We start from the raw sequence: 25,462 nt of genomic DNA on the forward strand, positions 1-25,462 counted from the left end.
CAGGCCTATTCATATATATGATATATTTTTATGATATTATTACAAAATATTGGATTAAATTATTTTATCAGTTTGTTTCTTTAAATGATCACATTTTATTTTCCCTTTTGGAGCTGACTTATAGGCTTTATTGAGCTGAGCTCATTAGGGGTTGACCGATACGTGCTTTTCAGTGTCAATACTGATTTTTACATACTCATATTTTGAAATAGGGCTGGATGCTATGGCAAAAAGGTTATCTCACTATAGATTTCTTAATTCTAATGGTACCCTAGAATTCCGATTCCAATATAAACAATATAAAGCCAAGTAAACCCACAAAGGATACCTGGGTAACACTTTTTTCGATAGTCGACAACAGACATTCTAACAGTAAGTAACTACATGGCAACTAGCAGTCAGAGTATCAGTAGACTCTCTGCTTAGTTTCTTTCAACACTTTATTATAATGGTTTCACAGCATACTCACTATGAGTATTTGTCAAATTATTCTGCTAACCCTAAACCTACCCTAACGGATTACTTTCAGAGTTAGTACACAGTTACAAATGAATGAGAATTAGGTGTTTTCTTTATAGATGGGTATTTATAGTGCTTCTGCCAGGATGGAGACATTTGAAAGCGCCACTTGCTGCACTGAAAAAAAAAAAAAAGTTGAGCCAACTTAAAATCGATTCGAGTTTTCTCTAATTCTTGTTTGCATAACAAACGTTGTGAAAATAAAAATAAGTTGGGGAAAACTCAAAAATCTGCTGAAGGTTGCTTTAATAAATCAAAATAAATGTTATCGACAAATCGGTTTTAAAAATGATTGATACTGATAACCATGAACATGCTTAACATTGGTGCCAGTAATCGGTCAATTTCTCGCTTATACATTTTAGTTTTGATTAAATATTGCCAAAATGATCCTATTTTGATTTCAACCAAAATCTATGGTACGTAGGTTCAGCTCGATATAAGAAGTCAGTTTCAAAAAGAAATACAACCTGTGCTATCCGCAAGATTGAGTGATAAAATGGCATAAAAACAGAAACCGACTCCAACCTGAGATAACAGACCGGTTGTTCACCAAAGACAATATCTTGTCTCAAATTTAATGTTGAGGTTTACACAGTAATAGTTCTTTTCTTGTTTCCAATTAAAGCATATGATTGAGTGCTCTCTGCCCAGTTCTTGAGTTTCATGCTGGTCGAACATGAGGGATATCGGTTTGCATATTTTTGTAGCCAAATGGGGTGATTCTAGAGCAGTTGTGGTAACATGAAGCACTCAAGGACATTGGTTGTATCTCATCAGATATTCTGACTCCGTACTCACCTCATGTGTCATTTAGTCTAATTTGATATTTGATCAGCTCAGTTTCTCTACAGCAAAAGTCAGACAAATCAAATGGAGCTGCATGTACATTTCAGTTGCATTACATTTCATTTTATCAGTTCGTGGGAATTAAACCCGTGACCTTGTGGTGTGAGCTACAGCTTGCAATAAAAGTGGTAAGGTCTGTTTTGGCGATCAGTTAGTGTTTATTGCTAGATACTAGTTAGAGGAAACCACCCTCTGCCTTTGTGTCATTTTTCATTTCCCTCTCTGTCCACACAAGTTTACTCTTGAAGGCATTTTCTAGTAGTGATGCATTTCAGTTTCACAACATCACGTTGTCTTGCTACCTTTTTATAGGGACTTTTTTTTTATTTCCAATGGCCGGAAACAATAGTCACGTAAAAGTTTGACAATTGTATTTTAGCTAGGGTGCTAGACGGTGTCTACAGTGAAACCTTTGTGTTTATATTAAATTTCTCTTTAAAGCACCACTGCTGTAACTAAACACTTAACCACTGTGTTACATCTTGCACTTTTTCAGCATCCTGCTATGAACAATGTGTTTGAATTGTCACATTGTTTAACAGTTTTCGAATGTTGAAGTTTGAGGTGAAAAACATTTAGGTTTTTGAAGTCTGTCTTACTCTCTAAGGCTGCATTTATTTGATGATGAATACAGTACAAACGGTAATATTGCCAAATGTTTTTGTACCACTTAAAAATAACTGTCCAATGTATTCCTGCAATGCAGAGCTGCATTTTCAGCATCGTTGCTCCAGTCTTTAGTGTCACAGAATTCTTCAGAAATCATTCAAATATGCTGATTCAGAATTTCTATTAACAATAATAAAACATCTGTGTTCATAATATTTTAGTTGACAATTTAATACTTCAATGTGATATTTTTCACTTTTTTTATTTTTTTTAAATTTAAAAAAATTTCAAAACGACAGCATTTATATGAAAGCAGTATTAATTTCCTTTAAAAAAACAAAACAAACCAAAATAATACAAAATGATAAAACAAACAGCAACGATAGCGAAAACTCACCCCAAACTTTAAGGGTCAATTGAATCCAAAAAATGAGCTAATTATACAGGATACTTTAAGACAGCTGAACAACCAACTGACAAAATCATGTCTTTGCACATCTCTAATATAGATGCATTTTAGAAACTAGAATTGTCATTGTTATGTTTCTTTTTCCAGCACAGGTCTGGGGTTGACAGGCCCAGAGACTGAGTAGGTGACTTATTTTAGCTAACATTAGAAGATGAATACTTTGCCAGATCGGATTAAGCATGACTGCCACGCTTGTGCTTGGCACTAGTGAGCCGCATTGATGTTTTTCATGCCCTGTGCCAAAGCCAGCAGATGATGCTGACTGTGCCAAGGCAGTAGGTGGAGACAGATGCTACCTGTCTTGCCTCCTCTTTTCATCCAGATTGCACCCAGTAATAAAGCAATAAAATATAATAGACCTGAAATTTACAACTACACTTGTGCTGCAATTAGCAAAGTGATTTTCCACCGATGACCAACAGCTTTATTTCTCTTTCGCACAGGCCAAGTGTATTTTCATTGGTGTTAAGGACCTGTGTGGCTAGGTGGTAAACCTGGTACCAAAACCTGTATAAATTTTGTACAGTTATTTATGTATTAATATAAAGTGTTATTTTCCCGCACCCTATTTTTTTATAAATGTATTAAATTTCTTTAGAAAGTATGTAAGTGATAGTTGCTCGAGCCGATGGAATGTTAGGGTGATTTGTGGCATTAATAAGTAATTATAAAAAAAAAAAAACAGGAAAAAAAGAATCCAACTTTCTATGATATTCTGGTCATTAAATATGGGATTCTTAAATTCTTAGATTCTTAAAAAAAAGTTTTAATAGTATCATGAACCCAGGAATTTGAAAAAAATTTTCAGCAGGTTTTGCAGCAAGTTTAAGTTAACCAAGAGAAAGCTACTTGGTTTGAAAGTGATTTATGTGTATGTTTGTGTGAGCTATCAGAAATTGGCAGTCGACTATTGGAATTTTCCAGATGTTGCTAATGTGATAGCGCCTTATAGGCATAGTTCACTCAAAACTTTTAAATTCTGTTATCAATTAAGCGTTATCATGTTGGTTCCAACCTGTACAAGGAGAAAAGATGAAGATATTTGAGAAATCAACCGAATAGTTGATGGTAGCCATTGACTTCTATAGTTTTCACCATGCTATAGAAACTATAGAAGTCAACCGTGTCCATCAGCTACAGAAACCACCATCACCCACAGAAAAACTATAAGTCAATGGGTACCATCAACTTAAAAGTTACCATCATTTCTCAAAATATCTTCTTTTTTTGACCAGTCAATGACTATTTGGTTGTGAACGTTTTGAGCTTAACAAAAGAAACAAACTTTCACAGGAACTGTAACAACATGTGGGTGAGTAAAAACGAGGTTGACAGAATTTCACAGAACTCCGCCGGACAAACTGTATAACTTGTGTATCCTATATGTCACTTGCACAAATAGTGTGGGAGGTACATGTAAAATGAAGCTGATTATCATTTCTTTCAAAATAATGAGCGAGCGTAATAATAAAGTTGTGTTTTTTTTAGCAAGAATCTCTAATTGTAAGGTAAAAACAAAAAAAGAAGCTGTACCAAGTTTGACTTTTCTTTTTGAGATCAAGTTACGTTAGTGGGCTACAGGATTAACCTGTTCGACTTTGTCATGTGAAGTTTGAGTCATTTGAAGAAATACTTTTAAAATGTACCTGTAGCTGTTTTTTTCCGAATGAGTGTGTTAGCACATATATTTCCCTGACTCAAGTTTTACGCACCAGCTTTTGACAGGTCTGTGAGCCAAGGGTCTTTTTTTTTTTTTTTTTTTTTTGCTATTTGACCCCCACCTTGTTAAATAACCTGATTGGCGCTCAGCTGTGTCTCGGGTGCAGCGCCAGCTAACACTTTGGTGGAGCTCCGCTTGTCAGACTAACAATGCCGCTGCGCCTAAGATGGTGTTGATTGGTCATTACTCATAACGGCTACAGGCTAGTTTGCGCATGATTTTCTTTTACTTTATAGTCATGCAGATTCAATTCGGTTTGATCTGCCCTCATTATACTTGGGCAACTTCATCAAGCCTTCCCAGTCCCCCTTTGCCAGCATCACCCAAAAAATAGAGCTTAATGATGGAAAAAAGCTTTAGTTTGAAGCCACGGAATAAGTTATCCCACCCACCCCTACTCAGAAGTGAATTCAGATTGACCTCCAGTTCTGCAAGTTACGGATTTTCACTTCATGCTGCTTTTTTCTTCTCTCGCCGCGCTGAAGAGTCTCGTTAGTTGTGAACAGTCTGAAGCTGTTCCACTGGGGCTGTGAATATATGAATTTAAGATTACGACGGAAGTTTTGCCAAAATCACCAGCTCTGGACGGTTCCTAAACTCCTTCGTGTTACAGGAGAGCCTTCTCTTTTTGTGTCAAATGATTGATTTTGATTGACATGTTAGCGTTTTTTGTTACTGCAGCTGGATGGCAAGGCCGGCAATGTAGCGTCCGGTGTTGGCGAGTGAAGTTCAGCAGATGTGACGGGAACAGTCAGGCCCTGCGGGGTGGCGGCCTGTTTGTTCTCAGGTGGTTTGACCTGTACACGGGACCGGCGTTACGACGAATCTGCTGATTGGTGTAATCTTTCAGGCAGCTCTCCCAGCTATCCAGACTTCCTCGTTTGAGTGCAGTGTCGCAGTCAGTCTGCTAGAACATAGAAAGCCTTCTTGGCACGTCTATTCTTGGGGTTGTGTAATGACATCGAAAGTGAGGATGTGGTAAATAATTTATCTTGCTGATTTAGATTATCACGTTGTGTCATTTCAAGCACTGGAAACTGAACCCAGGGAGGAAGTTTGCCTTCACTTCAACAAATACTGAAAAGGCCAACTCTAAACAAAGATCTGCTGAAAGTTGCTTAGATTCTTCTATAGGCGCTTTTTTTTTTCTTTTTTTGTGTTTACAATGCAATATGTGTTGTGTATATATATGATATATGTGTGATTTGGGTAACATGCACTACTAATGATAATAATTATTTAAATAAACATTATTATGGTAACAGTATATGATATTTATCATTCTGATGTCTGATGAGATTAAATATACGCACACAGGCCAAATTAGTGCTGTCAAATGATCGACATTTGTATCCAAAATAAAAAAAAACAACTTTTGTTCACATAAGTGTGTGTGTGTGTGTATAGCACTAAACCAAATGTATCATTATCATTACTAATATATCAGTCATAATAATAGTTAATAATAGTGTGTGTGTGCAAAATACGATCATATTTAGTATCATTAATATCATTGATGCTGCAACTACTACTAATAATAGTTACTTAAACACCACAGCCATACACATCAAGATGCACATGTTCAACCACTGTGTTTCTTAGACAAGACTTTTTTTTTTTTTATTATTATAAGTTTGCTTTAAATGAAGTGATGCTTGTTTATTTAAAACAATTGAATTTGTCCTTTTTTTTGTGTATTTATGATTACCAAAAAGTATCTCAGTTAGGTGAACGTAGTGATTATCTTTTAAAACCAACAGAAAAAGTTTTCTAGTAACCTTAAAAGCAGACCAGACTTGTTACATTAGTTCAGTTCTCATTTTTTAAACGCTGCAATATAGGCCTACCTCGGCTAAAAATGTTCACGTGCAGAGTGACTTGTGGCAATTTTTTTTTGAGTTTGGTATCACAGCGCTGGCCTCTTTTTGGGCTCCAGCCCACTTTTCACCGCTGAATGTAGGTCAGTCCCCACCGCTTGTCTTTGTGAGGGCTTTGCCGTGCTATTTGTCATTGAATATCATGTGACTCATCCATGAGGTCTTTGTTGTCACACATGAAACCGTGGTCTCTCACTTGATTGGTCCTCGACTCCTTCTCTGATTCAGGGAGTGTCAGATGGAATTAGCATACAGTACTGTCATTAGTTAAGTACGTGAGCATGCCTCTCTCCTCCTCAAACCATTCATCATTTCCTGCCAGAAATGCTTGTTATATGATAAGCTACACTACCTTTTATAAAGTTTGAGGTCGGTAAGAATGTAACGCTTTCAAAAGAAGTCTCTTGCTCACCAAAGCTGCATTTAGTTGATCAAAATACAGTAAAAATAATCATATTGGGAAATATATTACAATTGAGCTGTTTTCTGTTTGAGTACATTTTAAAATGTGACTTAATTCTGTGATGCAAAGCTGGATTTTCAGCATTTCTAGTCTTTAGTGTCACATGATCCTTAACAAATCATTCAATTTTTTTTTATGCATAGAAAATTGAGGCAACAGCATTTATTTGAATCAGAAAGTTCAAAGTAATTATCGAACAGTGTCTCTTAGACAAAGTGTCAAGTTAAAAATAATCTTTTTTTTTTTTTTTTTTTTTTTTTTTTTTAATATTATTATTATTATTATAAAGTTTTTTTTTTTTTTCCTCCCTCAAGACTTTTATAAAAACCAAAATACATGTTAATCAGTCTTAAAATATGCAAAATGCCTGTCATTTTTTTTATGATCGGCATCAGTAAAACTGCTCTGAATGATTCGGTGCTTCATTACGATTCTTTTAATGAATCGTTCAAAAAGAATCGCTCACGAGAGTCATCAGACCACATAGTTTTCTGTAGTTTTCGTGGTACAGAATCGTTTTTGCATTATCACATTTAGTTCAGCAACACTTCTGCTGAAACGAATCGCACATCATAACATATCACAGATACATCAGTTCCCGAATTCACACGTTTCTCTATTTTTATCCCACAACAGTCGGTTTCCCGGAGGTCACCGCTGATCGCCTGAAGGCATATAGGCACTACAAAAGTGTACAGTACTTATAAAAACACCTTCTCTGTCCAATGCCTAATTGTCATATGCTTTAATAGATAATTGAGTTTTTCCTGCAAGGTAGCCCATTTTTAGATGCGTGTATGTGTTATGTGTGAGGCAGATGGTGCGAGCATATGGTTTGCAACTTGTGATTACCTGCTGCAGCCCCTTTCCAGCTTTTCTCCTCGCGCACCCAAACCGGAGTCACGGCTGCCCCCCTTTAAGAGGTAAAGACATATTAATGTCCGTGAGATGTAGCCTTGCTTGAGATAAGGCAGTTTGATGACTGATGTGATTAGCGAGCTTGGCAATGCCTCCAGTACAACCCCCTCCCTCCCTTGTCTGTACTGCGCATATAAATTACCCTTGAGTCAGGAGTTAAGGTGTGATTTGCGAGGCAGATTGTTTGAATGTTGTTTATTCTCTTTGTGGTGCGCTGGCTTTCTTTCCCGACGTTGCGTGCTAGCAATAAGCCCAACCAAATGGTATGCAAAAAAAGAAAAAAATCTTTCACATGCAGACAGTTGATAAACATTCTCGCGATTGGACATGTATTGTGACAGACTGCGCTAATATACAGTGATATGCCGGGACTGTCACATAGCCGACATCCATATGCTGCTCCACTCAATCATGAAGCTGTGAAATTGGGTTGCACCCCAACTAGCTTCAATTTTTTTTTTTTTTTTTTTTTTTTTATATTCCTCTTTTTCTTTCTCTGTGCCGTTTCCTAGCTGTTTTCTGAACTCTGTAAGTGTATGTAAAATATGCAAATGAAGCCGCGCAGGCTTTTGACAAATTGTCACACATTGTGATAAAGAACGGGAACAGTCGGTGTTTGATGTTTGCCGGAGAGCCCATCCTTTGCTTGGATTGGTGTGTTACGCCATAGCGGTAACTGATCTGTTTCACCTTTTTAATCATGGCGCTTTAGAATTTGTATTTGAGGTAAATGTGTTCACTTGCGTGCAAATGAGACAGAATCACTTTAAGTCCGTGGTTTCGTATGATGTACGAAGGCAACAAGCTTCAGGTTCACTTTGACATTAGTGTGATTGCGTTTTTGGGCGTGGCAGGTGATTTATAAAAAAGCTACTGACCAAGAGGAGACGATGATGATGATGGCATTTCTCCAAATGTGGATTGAGGAGCATTTGTTGAAAAATGAGTTAGGCTGCAAAAAGACGCAATGCAGAATGACGGCTCGAGGGGTTTATACCAACTACCTTAAAATGTCACAGGACAGAGAAATCAGGACAGAACTATAGGCCTATTACTATTGCATAATAATATTAGTAATAATTATGAAATTATTACATATTGTAGTATTATTATTACGACTACTACTACTAGTAGTATTATATTATATTATAATAGTAGTATTTTGTTCTTTACAGAAAGTAATAATTATATCATATGTATGTGTGTGTAATATTTTATTTTAATTTAGCATGTAATATTATTTTACACATGTTTGTAAACAATAATAAGTTTTAATCACTAAAAAGTGTTAATGTATTTACTTTATATACACACACACACACACACGTTTATGTGTGTTTAATTGTGTCTGTATGTGTATATATACAATAAAAAATGAAAAATTAATTTAATTTTTAAATTATTTACATTTTTAAAAATCATGTTTATTTTCTCATTTTGCTTTCCAATTAATCTGAAAATTTTTATTATTGTTATTATTATTATTATTATTATCAACAACAACAAGGCTATGCTTTAAAAGTCATGTATGCAGGCAAATCATTAATCAGTCTTATGTGACACAAAGTACCTGCCAAAATATCATAATCGTGACAACAGACAGCTTTAATCACCACAACTTCTTGCAAATTTCCTGAACTTGTAATCTTGGTAGTTTGCATGCTCAGCGTCCAGGGTACATGTGAATTTTGGGGTTTCTCTTTTCACAGAGAAGTTCACAGGCAGTAAATGATCAGTGTGATACTTTAAAGAAGCATATCATTGCTGTAAAGTATATCCTTTTTTAAGGCTGTTGCCAACTAAAGTAGCATGAAATGTAATGCTATTTGTGGCATGTGAGGAAAAAAAGAGTGAGGGGGAAAAAAACATTTTAAAACGACTGAGTGTTTTCTTTCAGTTCAAGCTTGAAAGATGCCTGCTAATCTGCTTACCCTTTTAATTGTGAGATCTGGGGGCAGAGCTGCTCGAAGCTAGAATAAAGTTACTGATCCAGAAGTAAACTGATGACCACAGTTATTCCTTGCTTTTGGCTTCCAAACACTAGCCTCCCTCCCCTCTCCACTCCCCTTCATTCTGGAGGGGAAGAAAAAAGCTCCTTGTACCAACAAAAGAATTTTTTTTTTTGCCATATGTTCGGTTGACATCTTCATCAGGTTCACAGCGGGTTACCTTAGTTAACGTTCACTCCACTGCTTGATGGGATTTTCTACCAGTTCCTTGAGTAGCTGGCTCAAAGTCTAGACGAGCCCCCAAAGACAACCAGGACCCTTCCAGCATGCCAGGCACAATGGCATTATTGTGGACGTCGAGGAGCTGGTGCTTCCTCTTTACACGGACCTGTTCGGGCTCAAAGACAATGGCTTTGTTCTGGGGCATGGAGTGGGTTAATCCAGACCTCTACATACTGTGAAATAAATCTTTTATAGATGAGCGAAAAAAGGAGCGGAAGAAGAAAAGGTTTTGCCAAGGAGGTTGCGAGTTCAGCATTTTAACCTTTTGGCCAAGAATGAGACGAGAGGAGAAGGAGGAGACATGGAGGGAGGGTACAAAAAGGAAAGGCAGACAGGCAGCACATAGTCCTTCATCTCTGGATGAAGACAGGAACCACTGGTTTTCAATGGGTTTGCACTCGTTTGTCTGGTTCAGAAGATACTTGACTGTAAAGACCCTGGACACTTCTTACAACATGTAGCTATTGCAGAGTAACTTATACAGGTTTGGAATGACGTGAGATTGAGTAAATTATCCCTTAATGTTTCTTTACTTCGTTACCTTAAAATTGTTACTATTGTTACTCTCCTTGGCATAAATGAGCCTTAAAAGGACAGTGAAACTACAGCCTTTTAACGCAATTTAAGCGCCCAACACATTTACGGCCAATCGTTAAACATTAAGTTATGTGGACAAATGTCCCTTCGCTTACTGTACCAGACGCTGAAATCTGATTTCGTCCTAGCCATCGACAAGTAATTTGTTTGTCCACATTTAATGCGCAAATTTTGCACAATATCCCACAAAAACAGTCAGTAAAAACACATTTGATGTGATAATCAGGAATGCGGAGGGGTTTTGGATACCACTTTTGTCGGTCACTACATAGGGCACAACGTTATATTTAGTAATTGACAGACCGTCTCCTTTGCCCTGCGGGTTCTACAGTTTAGACTCTACTTCGATACTACTTAATACTATGATAAAGACACCTCACATAATCACAATACTTGTTGACACAGTTTATTAAACACAGTTCGATCCCAAGGAACCATTAAGGTATGTTGAGGCTTTCCATCAGCGTACGATGACAGCTTGGCAACTCAATCGACTTGCGTTGGGCGTATTGGCTCTACACCCATCCCGTTCACAGATAGACAGACAGAGGTGGTAAAAAGTGGTGTCAGCTGTGAGCTCTTTCCACCACTCACCTATTAACCTTCTTCCCCCCGGCCTCGGCTCTATCAAAGCGGCGTGTATCGACTTTTAAAGACAAGCATTCCCGGGACGTCAAAACATTGATTTGCGACTGACCCGCGCTGTCTGCGCTCGGGGCGGCGGCGTGTTGCCACGCAGCGGCGGTCCTGTCGAAGGTTAGCCGTGCACGAAGCCCAGGGGGAATCTCTGGAAGGGCCCTCCCAAGCCTGCCATCACCCACGGCCGGCTTCACATTGGGTGCGAAAGCAAAAAAGAAAAATAGCTCGCTCCTCCGAGGTGATTTCAATTCAATTCTCACCCATTAGCCGGCGTTCGCTCCGCAGTCAAATTACTTGCTGGCTCTGATGCGAGCGGGCGAGATTGTTTTCCTCGCCGCCCGATGGGGTTTTTAGACTTCTTCAAGGTGTTTTCAATGGTGGTGAGACGAAAACAATGACGGCACTACATTGAGCTGCCACCACCTTGGCGTGTTACGTCAGATTGGAAGAGCTGAGATGATTGGGAAAGGACTGTTGTAAACAGTCTCATGCTTTAAAAGCGTCATTTGAGACATTTAAATACTATTGAAATTCATCTTGTGTCTGTAGACTGCTTACCGTATGCCTGGCCAAGGTTGAATTTTATGGTGGGTGGCGTGATCGAAATCTCAGGTCATTTTCACTCGCATTACTTTCTCTTTTAGAAGAAATGTTATGCGTTTTAAATAACTGTGGTAATGATATTTACAAATGAAATACTTGGTCTGCTTTTAAGCTATTGTAGGCTACAGTTGATCGCAGCAGTCTACTTTCTAGCATTTTCAGAACTTTTTTTGTTTCTCATTAATAAGTAATTAAAATCAAACTGAGTCTTAGGGAAAAAGGCACAAGACTCTGTACTTATAACATCTTTATAAGAAAATGAAGCACAGTGAATCACAGTCCAGTGAAGTAATGAAGTCTTTTGTTGAGCTTAAAAGCAACATATTTTGCATTTATTGCAAACTATTACTTTTACAGACATACAAGTTAAGACGACATCGACCTAATTACAGCTGTGTTCTTTTGTAATTAATTTCTACACTGTTATTAATATTATGCAAGTAGCTTTTATTTTTGTGTTTTCAGTTATCATTTTAATTTAGATTACAGTGGTTGTTTTCCTTTTTATTAGTCTTTTTTATCTATTTCTATTTTACTTTAACTGTTTACCTTTTATTTCAATTTTAGTTATTTTAGTGCTTAAATTTTAGTTTGCAATGAAACATTTGTAGTTCTCATTTACTTTATATAATTTATTTGAAACTTAAGTTTTTATTTTATTTTATTCAAATTTTTGTTGCCAAATTATTTTAAATAACGGTAATTTGTATACAATTTAATTTTTATTTATTGTTTTAAAATACTTTTTTTTTTTTTTTTTTTTTGGCTTTTATTTTATGTTTGCCATATATATATAGCCTTTAGTTCAAATATGACATACTTAGAAAAATGAAAATTAAATGCTTCATAGGAGTGTGTTTGTTGCAATTTCCTGATTGGTGGATGATCTTCTTAGGATTATGGGTAATGTGGTTCTTCACCTATATGTACAGTACAACAGTACAGCTCACAGTTCATCATTTTCCAAGGCATTATAGAGATTCCTTAAATGTCAAGTTTTCTAGAGAAAACAGTTTCACTCTCCATCCACACACCTGTGACTACGCATCAGCTGAATTCTACATGCATTGCGCCTAATACCTTTTTTATTCATCTTAAATTATTTCAGACACATCCACCTTTTTCACATTTCCTCGCCAATCTTTCCATCGACTAGACACATTTCTATTGCTGTACGTTCTATACTGCCCAGCCCTAGTTGAAACGTCTGTCAAGTTGGTCTGCCCCTCTTCCTGTGTGTGTGTGTGTGTGTGTGTGTGTGTGTGTGTGTGTGTGTGTGTGTGTGCGTGCGTGTCTATCTGTCTGTCTGTTTCCGTGTCTGTGTGTGTGCCCACTGGCTCGGGGCGCTTCGCAGACCTGCTGGGAACAGGAGCGGCCTCAGTGTGTCAAGCCCAGGAGGGGAGGCCGTTGGGGAGCGAGAGGGGCGAGAGGGGGATTAAGCAGCCCCAGGTCTGTCACGGTGACATTTCTCTCCCTGGCTCAGCAGCAGGGGTTGGGTTTACCCTCCTAACCTTCAACTTTCAGCCTTAACCCATTAATCCCTTTGTGTCTGCCCGCCCCGCGCAAACACACTCACAATATGGCAGCAGGAGGCTGCGGAGGCAAGGAGCCGGGGTCCCTTTGACAGCTTTTCACCCACAGACAGGGGCCTTCATCTCTCTACATTCCCCAGTGTACAAACCTCCCCCCCTACCAAAAAAGGGTGACAGTTGGTCAGCCAATCGGTCAGTTTTTCACGTTTTTCCATTTCTGAAATCTGCGTTCGGGAGGTTAATTGCTAAATAAGAACATCTTTATCTGCGACGTGTTACCTGAGTGCATTCAAGCGCTGTTGTCTTTTTTTTTAAAAGTGACAAAACCCTTATGTCTCCGCTTTGAGTACTCGTACTAGATGGCAAATATTTGATCGCATTGCTCGGAATCGGAGCCGGATCTGGCTTGTTGAAGGGACAGAGCGGGTGTTAATAATAAAAGAGCTCATCTGAATTTTTGGGGCTTTTCATGTGTGCCACCCCCCCCACCCGTCGATCCAAAATCCCACCGGGATAGAGATTTGCAAGTCCTTTGCCTCTGTGTATGAATAAGCATGTGTCTCAAGGTATTTTTGAATCCGTAAGAACACGGGAGCCTCCAGGATATGCAGCACAGAAGGTGCGTGGTTGGAGGGCAATGCCCCTCTATTACCCCTCCCTCTCACCTATCGCTTTCTCTTGCCTCCATTTATGCCGTTGCATCTCTTTATGTACTACACTTTTTATTGTCCTTTACCTCTTCTTTCTTTTTATATCAAAGCAGTTGACGCAAAGGAATTAACAGCAGTGTCCTGCACTGTGACATCTGTTTAAACATCAGTTTCACTATCATGCAGTTTAGGATCACATGGTGTTGTTTTTTCCGTTCAGAAAGTAGAGAAAGGTTGCATTTATTTGGTATAAAAAAAAAAAAAGAAGAGTGATTTAAAATGTAAAAAAATGGTTTTCTGTTTTAATATATTTTTCATTGTTAACATTTCTGTGATGCAAAGCTGAAATCACTGTTATTTTCGATAAATTAAATGCATATTAAATATAATTTGTATGTATATATGGGTATATTATGTGACATATGGTGCAGTTGTTTTTAGGTGTCCCGAATTTGAATCTTATTCCTCTGTCTCTCACCCGCTTCCTGTCAGATCTCCACTAAAGAAAAAAAATGAATGAATAAATGAGAGCGCTTAGAGTAAATTAAACAATCATTTGTATATGAATTGGACAACAGTTGAGTCTCTGTACATTTCTTCTTCATCGTCATTGTCATTGTCAATTTTGACAAACATTAAGCAGAGTTTCAAGCACAGTCTAGTTATTACGATTATTGTGATGAATAACTTTTGTGTTGACGATGGGTTGAAAACAACTCTGCGAACGTTTAAACGTTTAACCCAGGCTTTCTGGGTAGCACAACTATTTCCTAAAATCGCTATATTTCTTGCTTAAAATGAACCCAAAGTTGGTTGGAAAAGAACATGTTCAATAAATTAACATTCATTATTTAGCTGAATAAATACAAGTATTAAATGTTTGTTAATTTGCATATTTGTTATTTATGATTATCGCCGATGCCTTCATACATTTTAAGTTAAATAAAACTTCCCCCGAGGTTGAGTTCAACATGTAACCCAACCGCTGAGTCAAAACAACTCAGTCGCTGGATTTGTCTATATTCACCCAGCATGTAAAATATACACTGACATAGATTTAAAAATTTTAACCTAAAATGTTAAAGATGTTATTGTCAGCTACCCATCATTCTCTCTGTCTCTGCGCGCATCTCTTCTTTCTGTTCTCCTTCGCTCTCTGTCCCTCGTGTTCCTCTTTCTCTCCCTGGCAGTGGTTCCCATCCTCTCACCCATAAAATCAGCATAAAATTGACCTGACTCTGCCAGATCAGATGGAGGAGTTGGGCTTCAGATCCCTGGGGAGAAGGAAATTCAGTCTTTGTAAAAATATTATAAGACAAGGTCCGTGAAATCTCACAATGGGATTATGTAATGCACCTTTGTCAGTCTTTTCACTCCCCCCACCCCACCCCCCCTTTCCTCTCTGAACTCTGGTCAGCTCCGTTGGAGAATATGCGGGCATATTTGTGTTTGCCATGCAGCGCAACGACTACGGTGGATTTGGAAGACACGGAAAAAGAAGAGGTTGGGTTATGAAAAATGGACAGACCCATCCGGCGAAGGGAGGTTGGAGGTTGAAGTTGGGTTCATGCCCGACATGCTAAATCATCAGAGCGTTCATTGTGCTAGTCACTGCTTCATCTGGCATCAGTTCCAGCACAGCAGAACTGAATCATCAGCACTGTTGCTGTGGATTAGATCAGAAAGCAGAAGCAAGAGTTTCGGTTCAAATATGATGGGAAGTTCATATTGTTAGTCTCTATATTTATGCTGACGTGAAAGAGGAAACGGTTAATATGCAAATACTCTAAATTTAACCCGACTCATTGATCTTCGTTCATTGATACAGCTGCTGTTTGTTTGTCGTTATAATCTGAAACCTCAAAATAAAAACGTACACTACCGCTGCTAAATTTGGTAGTCAATTCAGTTTTTAGCGCTTAATCCTGTTACGTATACAGTTCAGTCATTTTAGGAGCGACAACCGCATTCGACAAAAGAATTGTGGAAAATGTTGGTAGTGGAAACCACTTTTACAGAAATTGTACACGACGTGTACAGAACCGATTTAAACAACTTTTTTTTTTTTTTTTTTTTTTTTTTTTTTTTTAAACTCATATCAAAGTTGTATTTTTATTCTGTGGGCATAGCTCAAGGAATTTTGACAACTTTGGGTTGCCAGATCTTGCTAGCAAATGTAAATGGAAAATAAGAACAAGCCCCTGATCCACTTAATCCAAAACACAAAAATGTACCATCCGCATGTGCATCTACGGCTATTGCACATTGAGACTGAGATCTGGAGTTTTTTGCATGTCAAAAAGTAAATACGACCCCGCATTGTTTCAATCATTGCCTGTCATTAAAAAAAAAAAAGTGGAACTGTTTTGATTTTCTGCATTTTCACATCTGTAGCATGCTTTTTAATAGGAAAAATGCATAGGACCTATTGTGCAAGGACCTTAACCCCATAAACTGGTTTGCTTTAAACAACAAGTTCTATGATGCACAGTAAGCATTGCCCTTATTAAGTAGACATGGCAACCCTATGTGAAGTAGCCTTCCAAGTACAAAAAAAGTAAATTAAAATCTGAACATAACAACCCTTCAGTTGCTGTAATGTTGCTTTGGTCAAAAATAACAGCTACTAAAAGTGCGATGCCAGTACTGCAAGTACCATAGTGTCAATTTTATACTTTTCAACAGTTATTTATGGGATTCACTCTTGTATTTGAATGTGGTTATCATTCCCATAACTTTGAATGTATTTGCCAGTGCTAGAGTGTTAAATGCTTTCTAGGTGGAATTATTTTTGTTGTTGGATTTTTGCTTTAAACATACTTTTAGTCCTTGCTTTGTCAGCTTGGTCCTGAGAGTTCACATTATCAAAATTTTGGTGAAATTTTGTAAACCAAACAAGTTTATCAACAGTGTAGCGATCTATGTAGCCGAGTCACTTTCAAAGCAAGCAACTTTCCGGTGGTTAGCGGCTTAGCACCCAAATTTGCATGAAATCTTGCACCTTTTAATGCGAAACCCCCAGTCACATGATTTCTATTGACTGGACTGGCTGAGCAAGCTTAAATGTGTCCACGCATCCAGCGTCATAGTTGTGTTAGTTCTGTGTGATCAACTGATCTCTTCTAAGAGCATGTTCATCTTTCATCAAACAGGATATTTGAACTTCCTGTAGCGGACCGGTCTTGGATGGAGGGTCAAATGTACTATAAATACTAAGAAGAATGATGTGTGGCTATTGGCAGCTTTCACTTGGGTTACCAAATATTTAGTGTAGTTATATAGCAAACAGTTTGAGTCATTGATTTGTCTTAACTGCTTCTTATGATCTTGTTTTCTAAATTAAGAATAAAGTTATTCTGTGTTCTCAGAACCACAAAACTGCATTATTGTTAATAATTGTCATCAGTATAAGTTAGGATAAGCTCCAGCTTGTCTTAAATCCCTAAGGGTAAGATGTTAAATGACAAGTCAAGCTAGTAGTGACGTAAACAATGTGCACACTTACTGTGATTATCATGCTAATCGGCAGACACTGGACAAAGAACTGAAAGTCCTCCTCTTCTTATTTCTGAACTTCTTAAGAATTGCATTTAGGAGCAGACTTCTTAGAATCTTAGATTTTTATAAATCCTTCCCTTGGATCGATGCACAAAATAATTTGTATACTAAATTAACGGTTAATATCCCTAGATATTGAAAAAACAAACAGAGGTGATTTTTTTTTGAGATGTTTATTGCACACAATACTGAATCAAATCTAATTGAGTTGTGAAGAAAGCACCGCTGGTGTTTATGATATGGAGGTCTTCTATCAGATGTACCTTGCACACCCCTGTTTGTGTGGGTCTGTGCACAAACTCATTGTCTGGTTTCAGGGTCCTTTCTTTGACCTTCAGCAGACATTGAGTTGTTGTTTTGTGGTCCAAGCTGATCTTTTTAGAGTGAGTCATAGCGGAGGCGTCTGGAGTTCTGCCTTATTATGTGTCACAAGGCGTGTCGTTTTTAAAGTCTGCACACACTTATTTATGACATTATGGCGTTAAAGCAAAAATCAGTATTGAGCTGTCGTGGCTTGACATCTTGACACTGAGTTAATGTTAAGTTAGTAACTCCTAAACAGTGGTTAGCAGGGATGCTGGGACAGATATATGCCCCTTTAACAAAAATAAAGCTAACTAACAAAATCTATAAATATTTTAAGATTAAAATATATAATAATAATAATAATAATAATAATTATTATTATTATTATTATTATATTACAACAACAATTATCATTATTATTATTTACCCAGCATATATAAACAAAAAATAACAATGATAATAATATTTATAGATGATTAATATTATTATTATTGTTGTTGTTATTATCATTGTTGTTGTTTTGAAAAAAGTTGTTGCTGTAAAACATATTTCGGTATAATAAAAAATCCAGTAACTATAACAGTAATGGTTAATATATTATGTAAATAGAAAATGTAAAAATAATTTATAAATATGAATTACATAGCAAATTAAAATACATTACATTATTCATAATATTAAATAAAAATAAAGTGAATCATATTAATAATTGTACGTCTTTCCTCTGCAAAAAAATAACGGAATTTTACTGTATTGATTAATAATCGTAGTTATTAAAAATAATAATATAATGAACTACTGTTACCACTATTAGTAATAATATTAATACAAAATAAAAAAAACTTAAATGAAAATATAATTATTTTTGTTTTTAATGTGTATATATATTTTAAAACATTTGTTTTTGTGTTTTTTTAACAAAAAAACAACAGTTTAAAATATAACTAATACATTATGAATTTATTTTTAATGGATACATTGTAGTTTTAATGACTGCAGTAAAAGCTTTCCTTTTAACATATTTAGGTGTGTAATATTAATGCAGCGCCACACATCTGCCGTTTCTGCAGGTAGTTGAGTATTGTCTGTGTCTCTCTGTGTTTCTAAAGGCCTCTATCTAACCGGATGACATTTGCATATGCAGAATGCTCCATGCCTGCGCTCGCTGCCGCGGTGTGCCGACACATAGGAGAATCCACCCTTGCCCCCACCCCCTTCATTAATATGTATGTGTTCTGAACGGTGCGTGGTTGCTGATTAATGCTGTCTGTCAATTTCTTACAGATCCGACAGTGCTGTGGAAGTTCCCTCAGGACTTTGGAGACCAGGTTGGAGACAGAGGAACTTTTTTTTTTTTTTTTTCTCTCTCTCTTTCCATACCCCCCACCCCATCCAGCACCACATCCACGACCCCTTCTGCTCCTAAAGGCCTCCCTCCTTCCTCTCTTCCTTCCTTCTCTCTCTCTCTCTCTCTCTCTCTCTCTCTCTCTCTCTCTCTCTCTCTCTCTCTCTCTCTCTCTCTCTCTCTCTCTCTCTCTCTCCCTCACTCCCTCCCTCTGTCATGCGGTGTGATGTAGCTGATAATGAAAAGCGGTGAGCAGGTCTTCAATAAGCGCTGTTCTGGTAATTATCAGCTGGCTGTGATGTGAATGGGTGCGGATGGAGCAGCTTCGTACGCCCACCGCTGTATCTCACACCAGTACAGCTGTGTGTCGCCTGTGAGTGGGTACTATATCACACAAGTAATGCATAACAATATTTACTGAGAAACTGATAATCCAACTTAATCGGTTGATATTTGGCTGTTGGATTCGACTGTTTATTTGATTTGATCGTGGCATCTCATTCTATCTAGTATGTATAATACTCCAAATTGTTAAGAAGTATATTTTGACCAAATGATGAATTGAATATTATTACTTTGTTTAATAAATGTATTAAGAATTAAAAATTAAACAAAAATTATAAGAATTTTCTTCAAATGTTATGTAAATTGTATTGATTTAGGAGTTTTGAGTACCTCTAATTTATATAACAATTATTATTAATAATAATTTATAAGTAAACTGTAAATGCAATGATGTATATATTTTTAAGTCTATTAAAAATATATACTTAAATTACATGTATTTAAATTACATGTAATTTAAATTAGTATTTAAATTACATGTTACACACTCAATATATTATTATTAATATTATATATTATTAATATTTTTATTACAATTTTAAATATCAGTATTTAAAACATAAAAATACATATATTAAATGTAATTTTAAATATTTGCATTTGTTGCAATTTTTCTGTTTTGTAGTTAAAACACACACAAAATGATTTTATTTGTAATATTTATGTATTCAATATGAATATCTGTTTATGTTTTATGTATATATGTACATATGTGTGTATGTACATACAAGCACAAAAAAAGATATTTTACTACAAACAAAAAATATGTGCATATATTTGAGGTCAACAAGATATATACCTATACCTATATATATATATATATATATATATATATATATATATATATATATATATATATATATATATATATATATATATATATATATATATGAGACATCGGATATTAAAAACCAGTTGAACACATATTAAAAGTGCTTTAAATATAATTTAAAACCTGAAAATCTTTCAAATCGATCATTTTATCTCTTTCTTAATTGCACTTTTTTCAAGTAGGCGTTGCAGAACTTGTAAAACTCTGATCCGTAAATGAAGAATCGCAGTGTTTGCATTTGTGCTGTTGGCTTGAGCATGAGCGTAGTTCAGGTCATGCGTGTTCTCTGCAGAAGGAGAAGCGGGTCTGTCCTGGGTCATAGTGCAGAGCTGCGGTTTTCACACTTTTTTTTTTTCTTTTCCCTGCTCGCTCAGCCTCAAAGGTCTCCACGTTCAAACCTCTCCTCTCTCGTGAAGCAAATTGGACGCTTCATTACAAACTCAAATGAGAACGGCAGAAAGAAGACGTGACCGTGTGCACTTTGCTCTTCGTCTTCTTTTGCAGCGAAAGCTTCAGAAACTCTTTCTCGGCCAGCAAGAACAAAAAGCCAGAAGTGCGATTTAAAGCAAACTCTATAGTCCTTGTTTGGTGACAAGATCGTTTCTGGTTTAAGATGTGTACAGATGGATCGGCCTTTTCCACATCGACATAAAGGCTCTCATTGAGTCGCCTCATTACCAGGATTAGGCTCTTTTGGCGTCTTTGTACGGCTGCTCCCTCTCTAGCTGCTGAAATCCCTTTTTTCCCCCAAGTTAGCCAGCATATGGCAGCAGCAGCTCCGATCTCTACAGGCCTCCTTTGTTTATCCTCTTATTGTTGCGGCGCGTAATGACAGTTGTAGGCCGTAGATCGGGGTGGAGGGGTTACTTTACCCCAGGGGAGCGCGCGAGGGAAGAGACGGAGACAGACAGGACTGTGGATTATGGAAATATGAATTGATTTTTTATCCTCCTCTCTTCCACTAGCCGCTCTGCTCGAATAGGGACTCTAAATGAGGGGCGAACAGACTGGAGGCTGGCACAGAGGGCGGCGAAATATGAAGTGCGATCCCTCGGCCCCAGAGACTCGCCGTGGCCGCGGTCACCTACAGCTGCCATGTGAGAGCCGTATATATCTGAATCACAAGGAGGCCATTTTTTGCAAATGAAGCAGACAGATGGAAAAGCGAGACTTTATCGGCCCGATGTCTCTCAGATCTCTTTCCGGATGTCAGTTTAAAGGAAGAAATGCAAGAAAATAAACGGATATGCATATGCGGGTTATTCTCTCTTCTGTGCTTGCGTTTATTTGACATTATTTGAAGCTATTTGAAAGGGTTTCGCCTCGTGTATTCATTGATGGAGGGTTAAGGGGCTGCAGCTTGTAAATAACTGGAGAGATTAGCTGTTCTTGTTATTTCTTAGCGCTGTGAACCCTTTATAGTCGCGTTTGCTCGCCGGTTTGTGGTCGGTGTATGATCTCAACGGGAAGTTTCATCTGTAATTATTGAGCAACGCTAAGAAATCTCAAATCACTTTTTTCTTGATGGTTCGTAGCAGCGCGTGGCGTATTAGTGTTTCTTTTTATTAACAGGTGTGGTTGTGGTTATTAGCAGGCCAACGTGGATTCTGTGCTCGCTGGAAGTCATGATTAATCACATACAAAATAAACGTTTTTGTTTACCAAATGTTTATGTATATTTATTATGTATGTAAAAATGTGCACACAGTAGATATTTCGACAAATGTACATATACGTGCATGTATATATTTATATTCATATGTATGTATATGTATGTGTATTTATATATACATAATAAATATACACAGTGCACACACGTTATGTAAACAAACATTTTGGATGTGATTTAATCACGATTAATTGATTTAACTGCCCTATATTATATTATACTGTATTATTAATTTTAAATCAAATAATTATTACACTTAGCTTTTTTTTTATTATAAGGTAGACTCAGTGGTGAACATAAAATGATGTAACGGAGAGGGGAAAGACATGTCAATATATTTAAAAATAATATCAATAAAAAATACCATTGGAATTTTTTTAATGATAGGAAATGATGCAGAAAGTTTATAAATCAGACTAAACATGTTATGTGAAATTTGATAGGTTTAGCCATTTTCAAAATTGTTGCAAAATGACCAATCACCAATGGCCACACATCAGTTGCAATTTGTTTTATTGTTGCAGGTTTCTACATGTAATCTGTAATTAATAAAATGTGTTTTGAATATTTATATCTACCTTATCAGTGTTTTTTTTATTTATTTTTTTTAAACAATGAACCATCAGAGGTCATGTTAAATTATATTTAGGGTCAAGCAGGACCTAATATTCTCTGTTTAGAAGATAATCATATTGTCTTGTTTGTCTATCTCAAATTTAACCTTTAACCTTGACCTTATCATGCCCATCCTCTACATCTACACATTGCTTTGTATTCCACGGGGAATAGCACGGCACTAACATCACATTCCAAGCCACCAGCGGAGTGCGTTTGACCTGATGGATGTTGGAGAGTTTCACAGGAGCCTCCAGATGTCACCCGGCCCTCCATCTCCTTAGTTAGGCGGCGAACCAGCATGCTGAGTGAAGCTACAGCTCATGTAACAAAGCGAGAAACTGCGTCCCCCGAGCCTCGCGGGGCAAATATTTGTCTAGCTTTGACACAGTGTACAATCATATGCCCCAAGCCTGACACTTCATGATTGGTAGCTTTTCCCTCCAGCTTCACCCCCTCCTCTGCAGGACACGCACCAGCAGCCCGGGGGGAAGGCCAGCCAGCGGAGCATCATCAAGGAGCACGAAGAGCTTCGGTGCGGTTTCAACGCTTTAACATGGAGGGCATGAGCCCTGATTGAGGAGAACATGGAGGAATGGAAGCGGGAGGGAGCATGCCTTGCTCATGGGGTATCCCTCACTCGTTTCATTTCGGAGATTTTTCTTCAGTTCAGATCTCCAGAGAGCGGGTAATGTGAGGGCCGGGCCCAGTTAGCTGGCCTTTGCGTCAGACTAGTCGAAACTCCCTCACTAAGGCCACGCTGTTGCCCGTGGCGTCGGATTACCCTGACCTTAGGGCTTTGAGAACGGAAAAAAACTGTTCTCCTTGCGGTTTTATCTGGTTGCTGTGCCAGAAATGCTGGAGGGTGCTTGTAGGAAACAGTCTTCATTACATCGGATGTCTCAGACGTTGACTTGTTCATCAAGAAAGTGACATCTTGCAAAAAAAATAAACTGATATCTCTCGGTCTCACGTCCTCTTTGAATGTGGAACGGGATGATTGGTTTTACTTCCCTCTGCAACCACAGTTTCGGTCCACCTACTGAAGCGAAATTAAGAACTGCACGGTGACCTTCCATTTTTGACACGTTATCGTTGAGTGTCTTCAACCTGAGCTAAGTCGAGTAAGGAAATGCTTGTCGTTGGTCCAAAGTGGAGGATGTCCTGGTTTGGTGAAGGAGGAGATAGACAGAGAGAGAAGAGAGAGAGAGACAGAGAGAGAGAGAGAGTGAGGGGGTGGTGGTTGCGTTTCTCAGAGACTCCACACGCTTGATGTAGCTTCTAGCCACAGCTGAGAGAAAGAGAGAGAGCGAGAGTGAGTGAGCGAGCGATCGCGCGGTCCAATGGGAGTTGACAGCTTAAACGCAGAAAATCCCCCAGGCCACTTGGCACTCAATTAATGATGTTTCTGGCTCTGCGGTTCTCGGGCATATGTAGCTGAATCTCGGCTTGGCCCAGTAGAATATCAGTTGTGTATTCTGAAGAACAAAAAACGCTCACCCGTCACATTAATGTATTCATCGCAGAGCGTTTCGGAAAGTCTGCGTTTGCTGTCGAAATTAAGCGAAACCTTGTTGTTTGTACACAGTTTTAGCTTAAATGCTATATAGAGACTTGTGGGTGGTCCTTTTCACTCTGAACCACCCAGAAATGTCCTCGCAAACTCCGTAGCTTATTAATTGCGCAGACAGGCTAATGAGCTAAATTGGATTCGTTTCGGCAGTAATTTGGGATTGTTAGGCGTTAAAACAATCATACCCAATATTTCCTCATTTAAATTTCAGCGGTTTTATCTCGGAGGCCAGTTTTTGTTTTTCACGCTATAAAACTCTGTTTTCCAGTGTCCACAGGCCTAGTGAAGTTGGTGTTGCAAGGCTTGGGGTGGTTAGCGTGGAGGTTGTGTATCCACACTGCCCCGTGTCTCATCCCAGCGGTCCTGTCACGCACTTGTCAGTTCTTTAAGTGGGCAGAGGATCAATACATCACCTGCTACATTTCCTTAAGCAGTCTCACACAGACGGCGTGTTTGCACGGGAAAGAAATAACCTCTGTGCCAGCACACCGAATATTAGCTTCTTACCACCTAAGGGTCAGCGCAAGAAGCCGCGAAAAGAAAAGGAAGACGAGAGCTAAAGAAGAGAAATCAACCACCTCCCGCTCTGCTCGGCTCGTTTCAAGTGAAAATGTAATGCCCTGTGTCAATTTGAAACTCTGGAAGAGCTACCCCTTTAGCACTTTTCCTCGGTCCAGGGGCGAAGTCGGCACTTATTAAAGGCGCGTAGTGCAGGGTCAAAAGCGGCAAGCCAGCAGCATACGATTAAAATGTAATGAAAGGAATCTCGGTTGGAGATTTGAGGGTCCAGAGAAGGCAGAAGATTATTTTATCCCCATTGATGTGCCGTTGCATCAGACAGCGTTGCTAATAGAGAATATACGCTTTAAGCTATGAAAACTCAAAACTGCATGACCATTACATGGGTGGACATGGCCTTATGTGCTGATCGGAGATCAGGCATATTGTTTGTTTACATTTTTTTTTTATAATTGAAGATCTTATTTTTGTGGATATAAAGTTGATTTCTAAATTGATTTAAATATGTACATTTTATTTAATTTTTTTTTAAATTTTCTTTTCTTTTTTTATATATAAATACCTGTCCTGAAGATAATAATAAATAAATTGGCAATTGTGGCAAAAAGTTATAAAAATTTGATGACTAGTCGAAACCGGTGCACTAACAACACAAGGAATAAAGTTGCAGATACAGCATTTTTTGCAAAATAAAGTAGCATTTTAGAAGTATTTACAGTTAACCTTTAGTTTTTAAAAAATATGAAACCTAAATAGAGTAAATTTACAGTTGTGCAAATAAACAAACAAATATATATAAAAAAACAAACAAACAAACAAATATTTATATATATAATTATATATTTTTTTTTTTTTTTTTTTAATAGACTAAACCTGAAAGAAAGTACATATACGGTTATTTATAAATAAATTGCCATACACGTAAAACTTGAATTAATTTATTTTTGAAAAATCGCAATTGTGGGAAATCCATTTGGTTGTTTTTTTTTTTATTTTTATTTTTTTAACTAAAACTAAAGCACAG

The 25,462-nt window shown here is 37.6% G+C and overlaps 1 protein-coding gene across 6 annotated transcripts in view; it reads left to right on the forward strand.

Moving 5' to 3' along the window:
- The window catches only part of dennd1b (DENN/MADD domain containing 1B), an 88,992-nt gene that overhangs the window by 3,882 nt on the left and 59,648 nt on the right, over window positions 1-25,462 (forward strand). For all 6 annotated transcript variants that reach the window (XM_043223763.1, XM_043223765.1, XM_043223764.1 and 3 more), the window contains exon 3: window positions 18,825-18,868. In XM_043223763.1, coding sequence (XP_043079698.1) covers window positions 18,825-18,868 — 44 coding nt within the window. The remainder of the gene's footprint in view (window positions 1-18,824; window positions 18,869-25,462) is intronic.

The sequence above is a fragment of the Puntigrus tetrazona genome, chromosome 22 (genome assembly GCF_018831695.1).
Source record: "Puntigrus tetrazona isolate hp1 chromosome 22, ASM1883169v1, whole genome shotgun sequence".
In the NCBI taxonomy this organism is placed as follows: domain Eukaryota; kingdom Metazoa; phylum Chordata; class Actinopteri; order Cypriniformes; family Cyprinidae; genus Puntigrus; species Puntigrus tetrazona.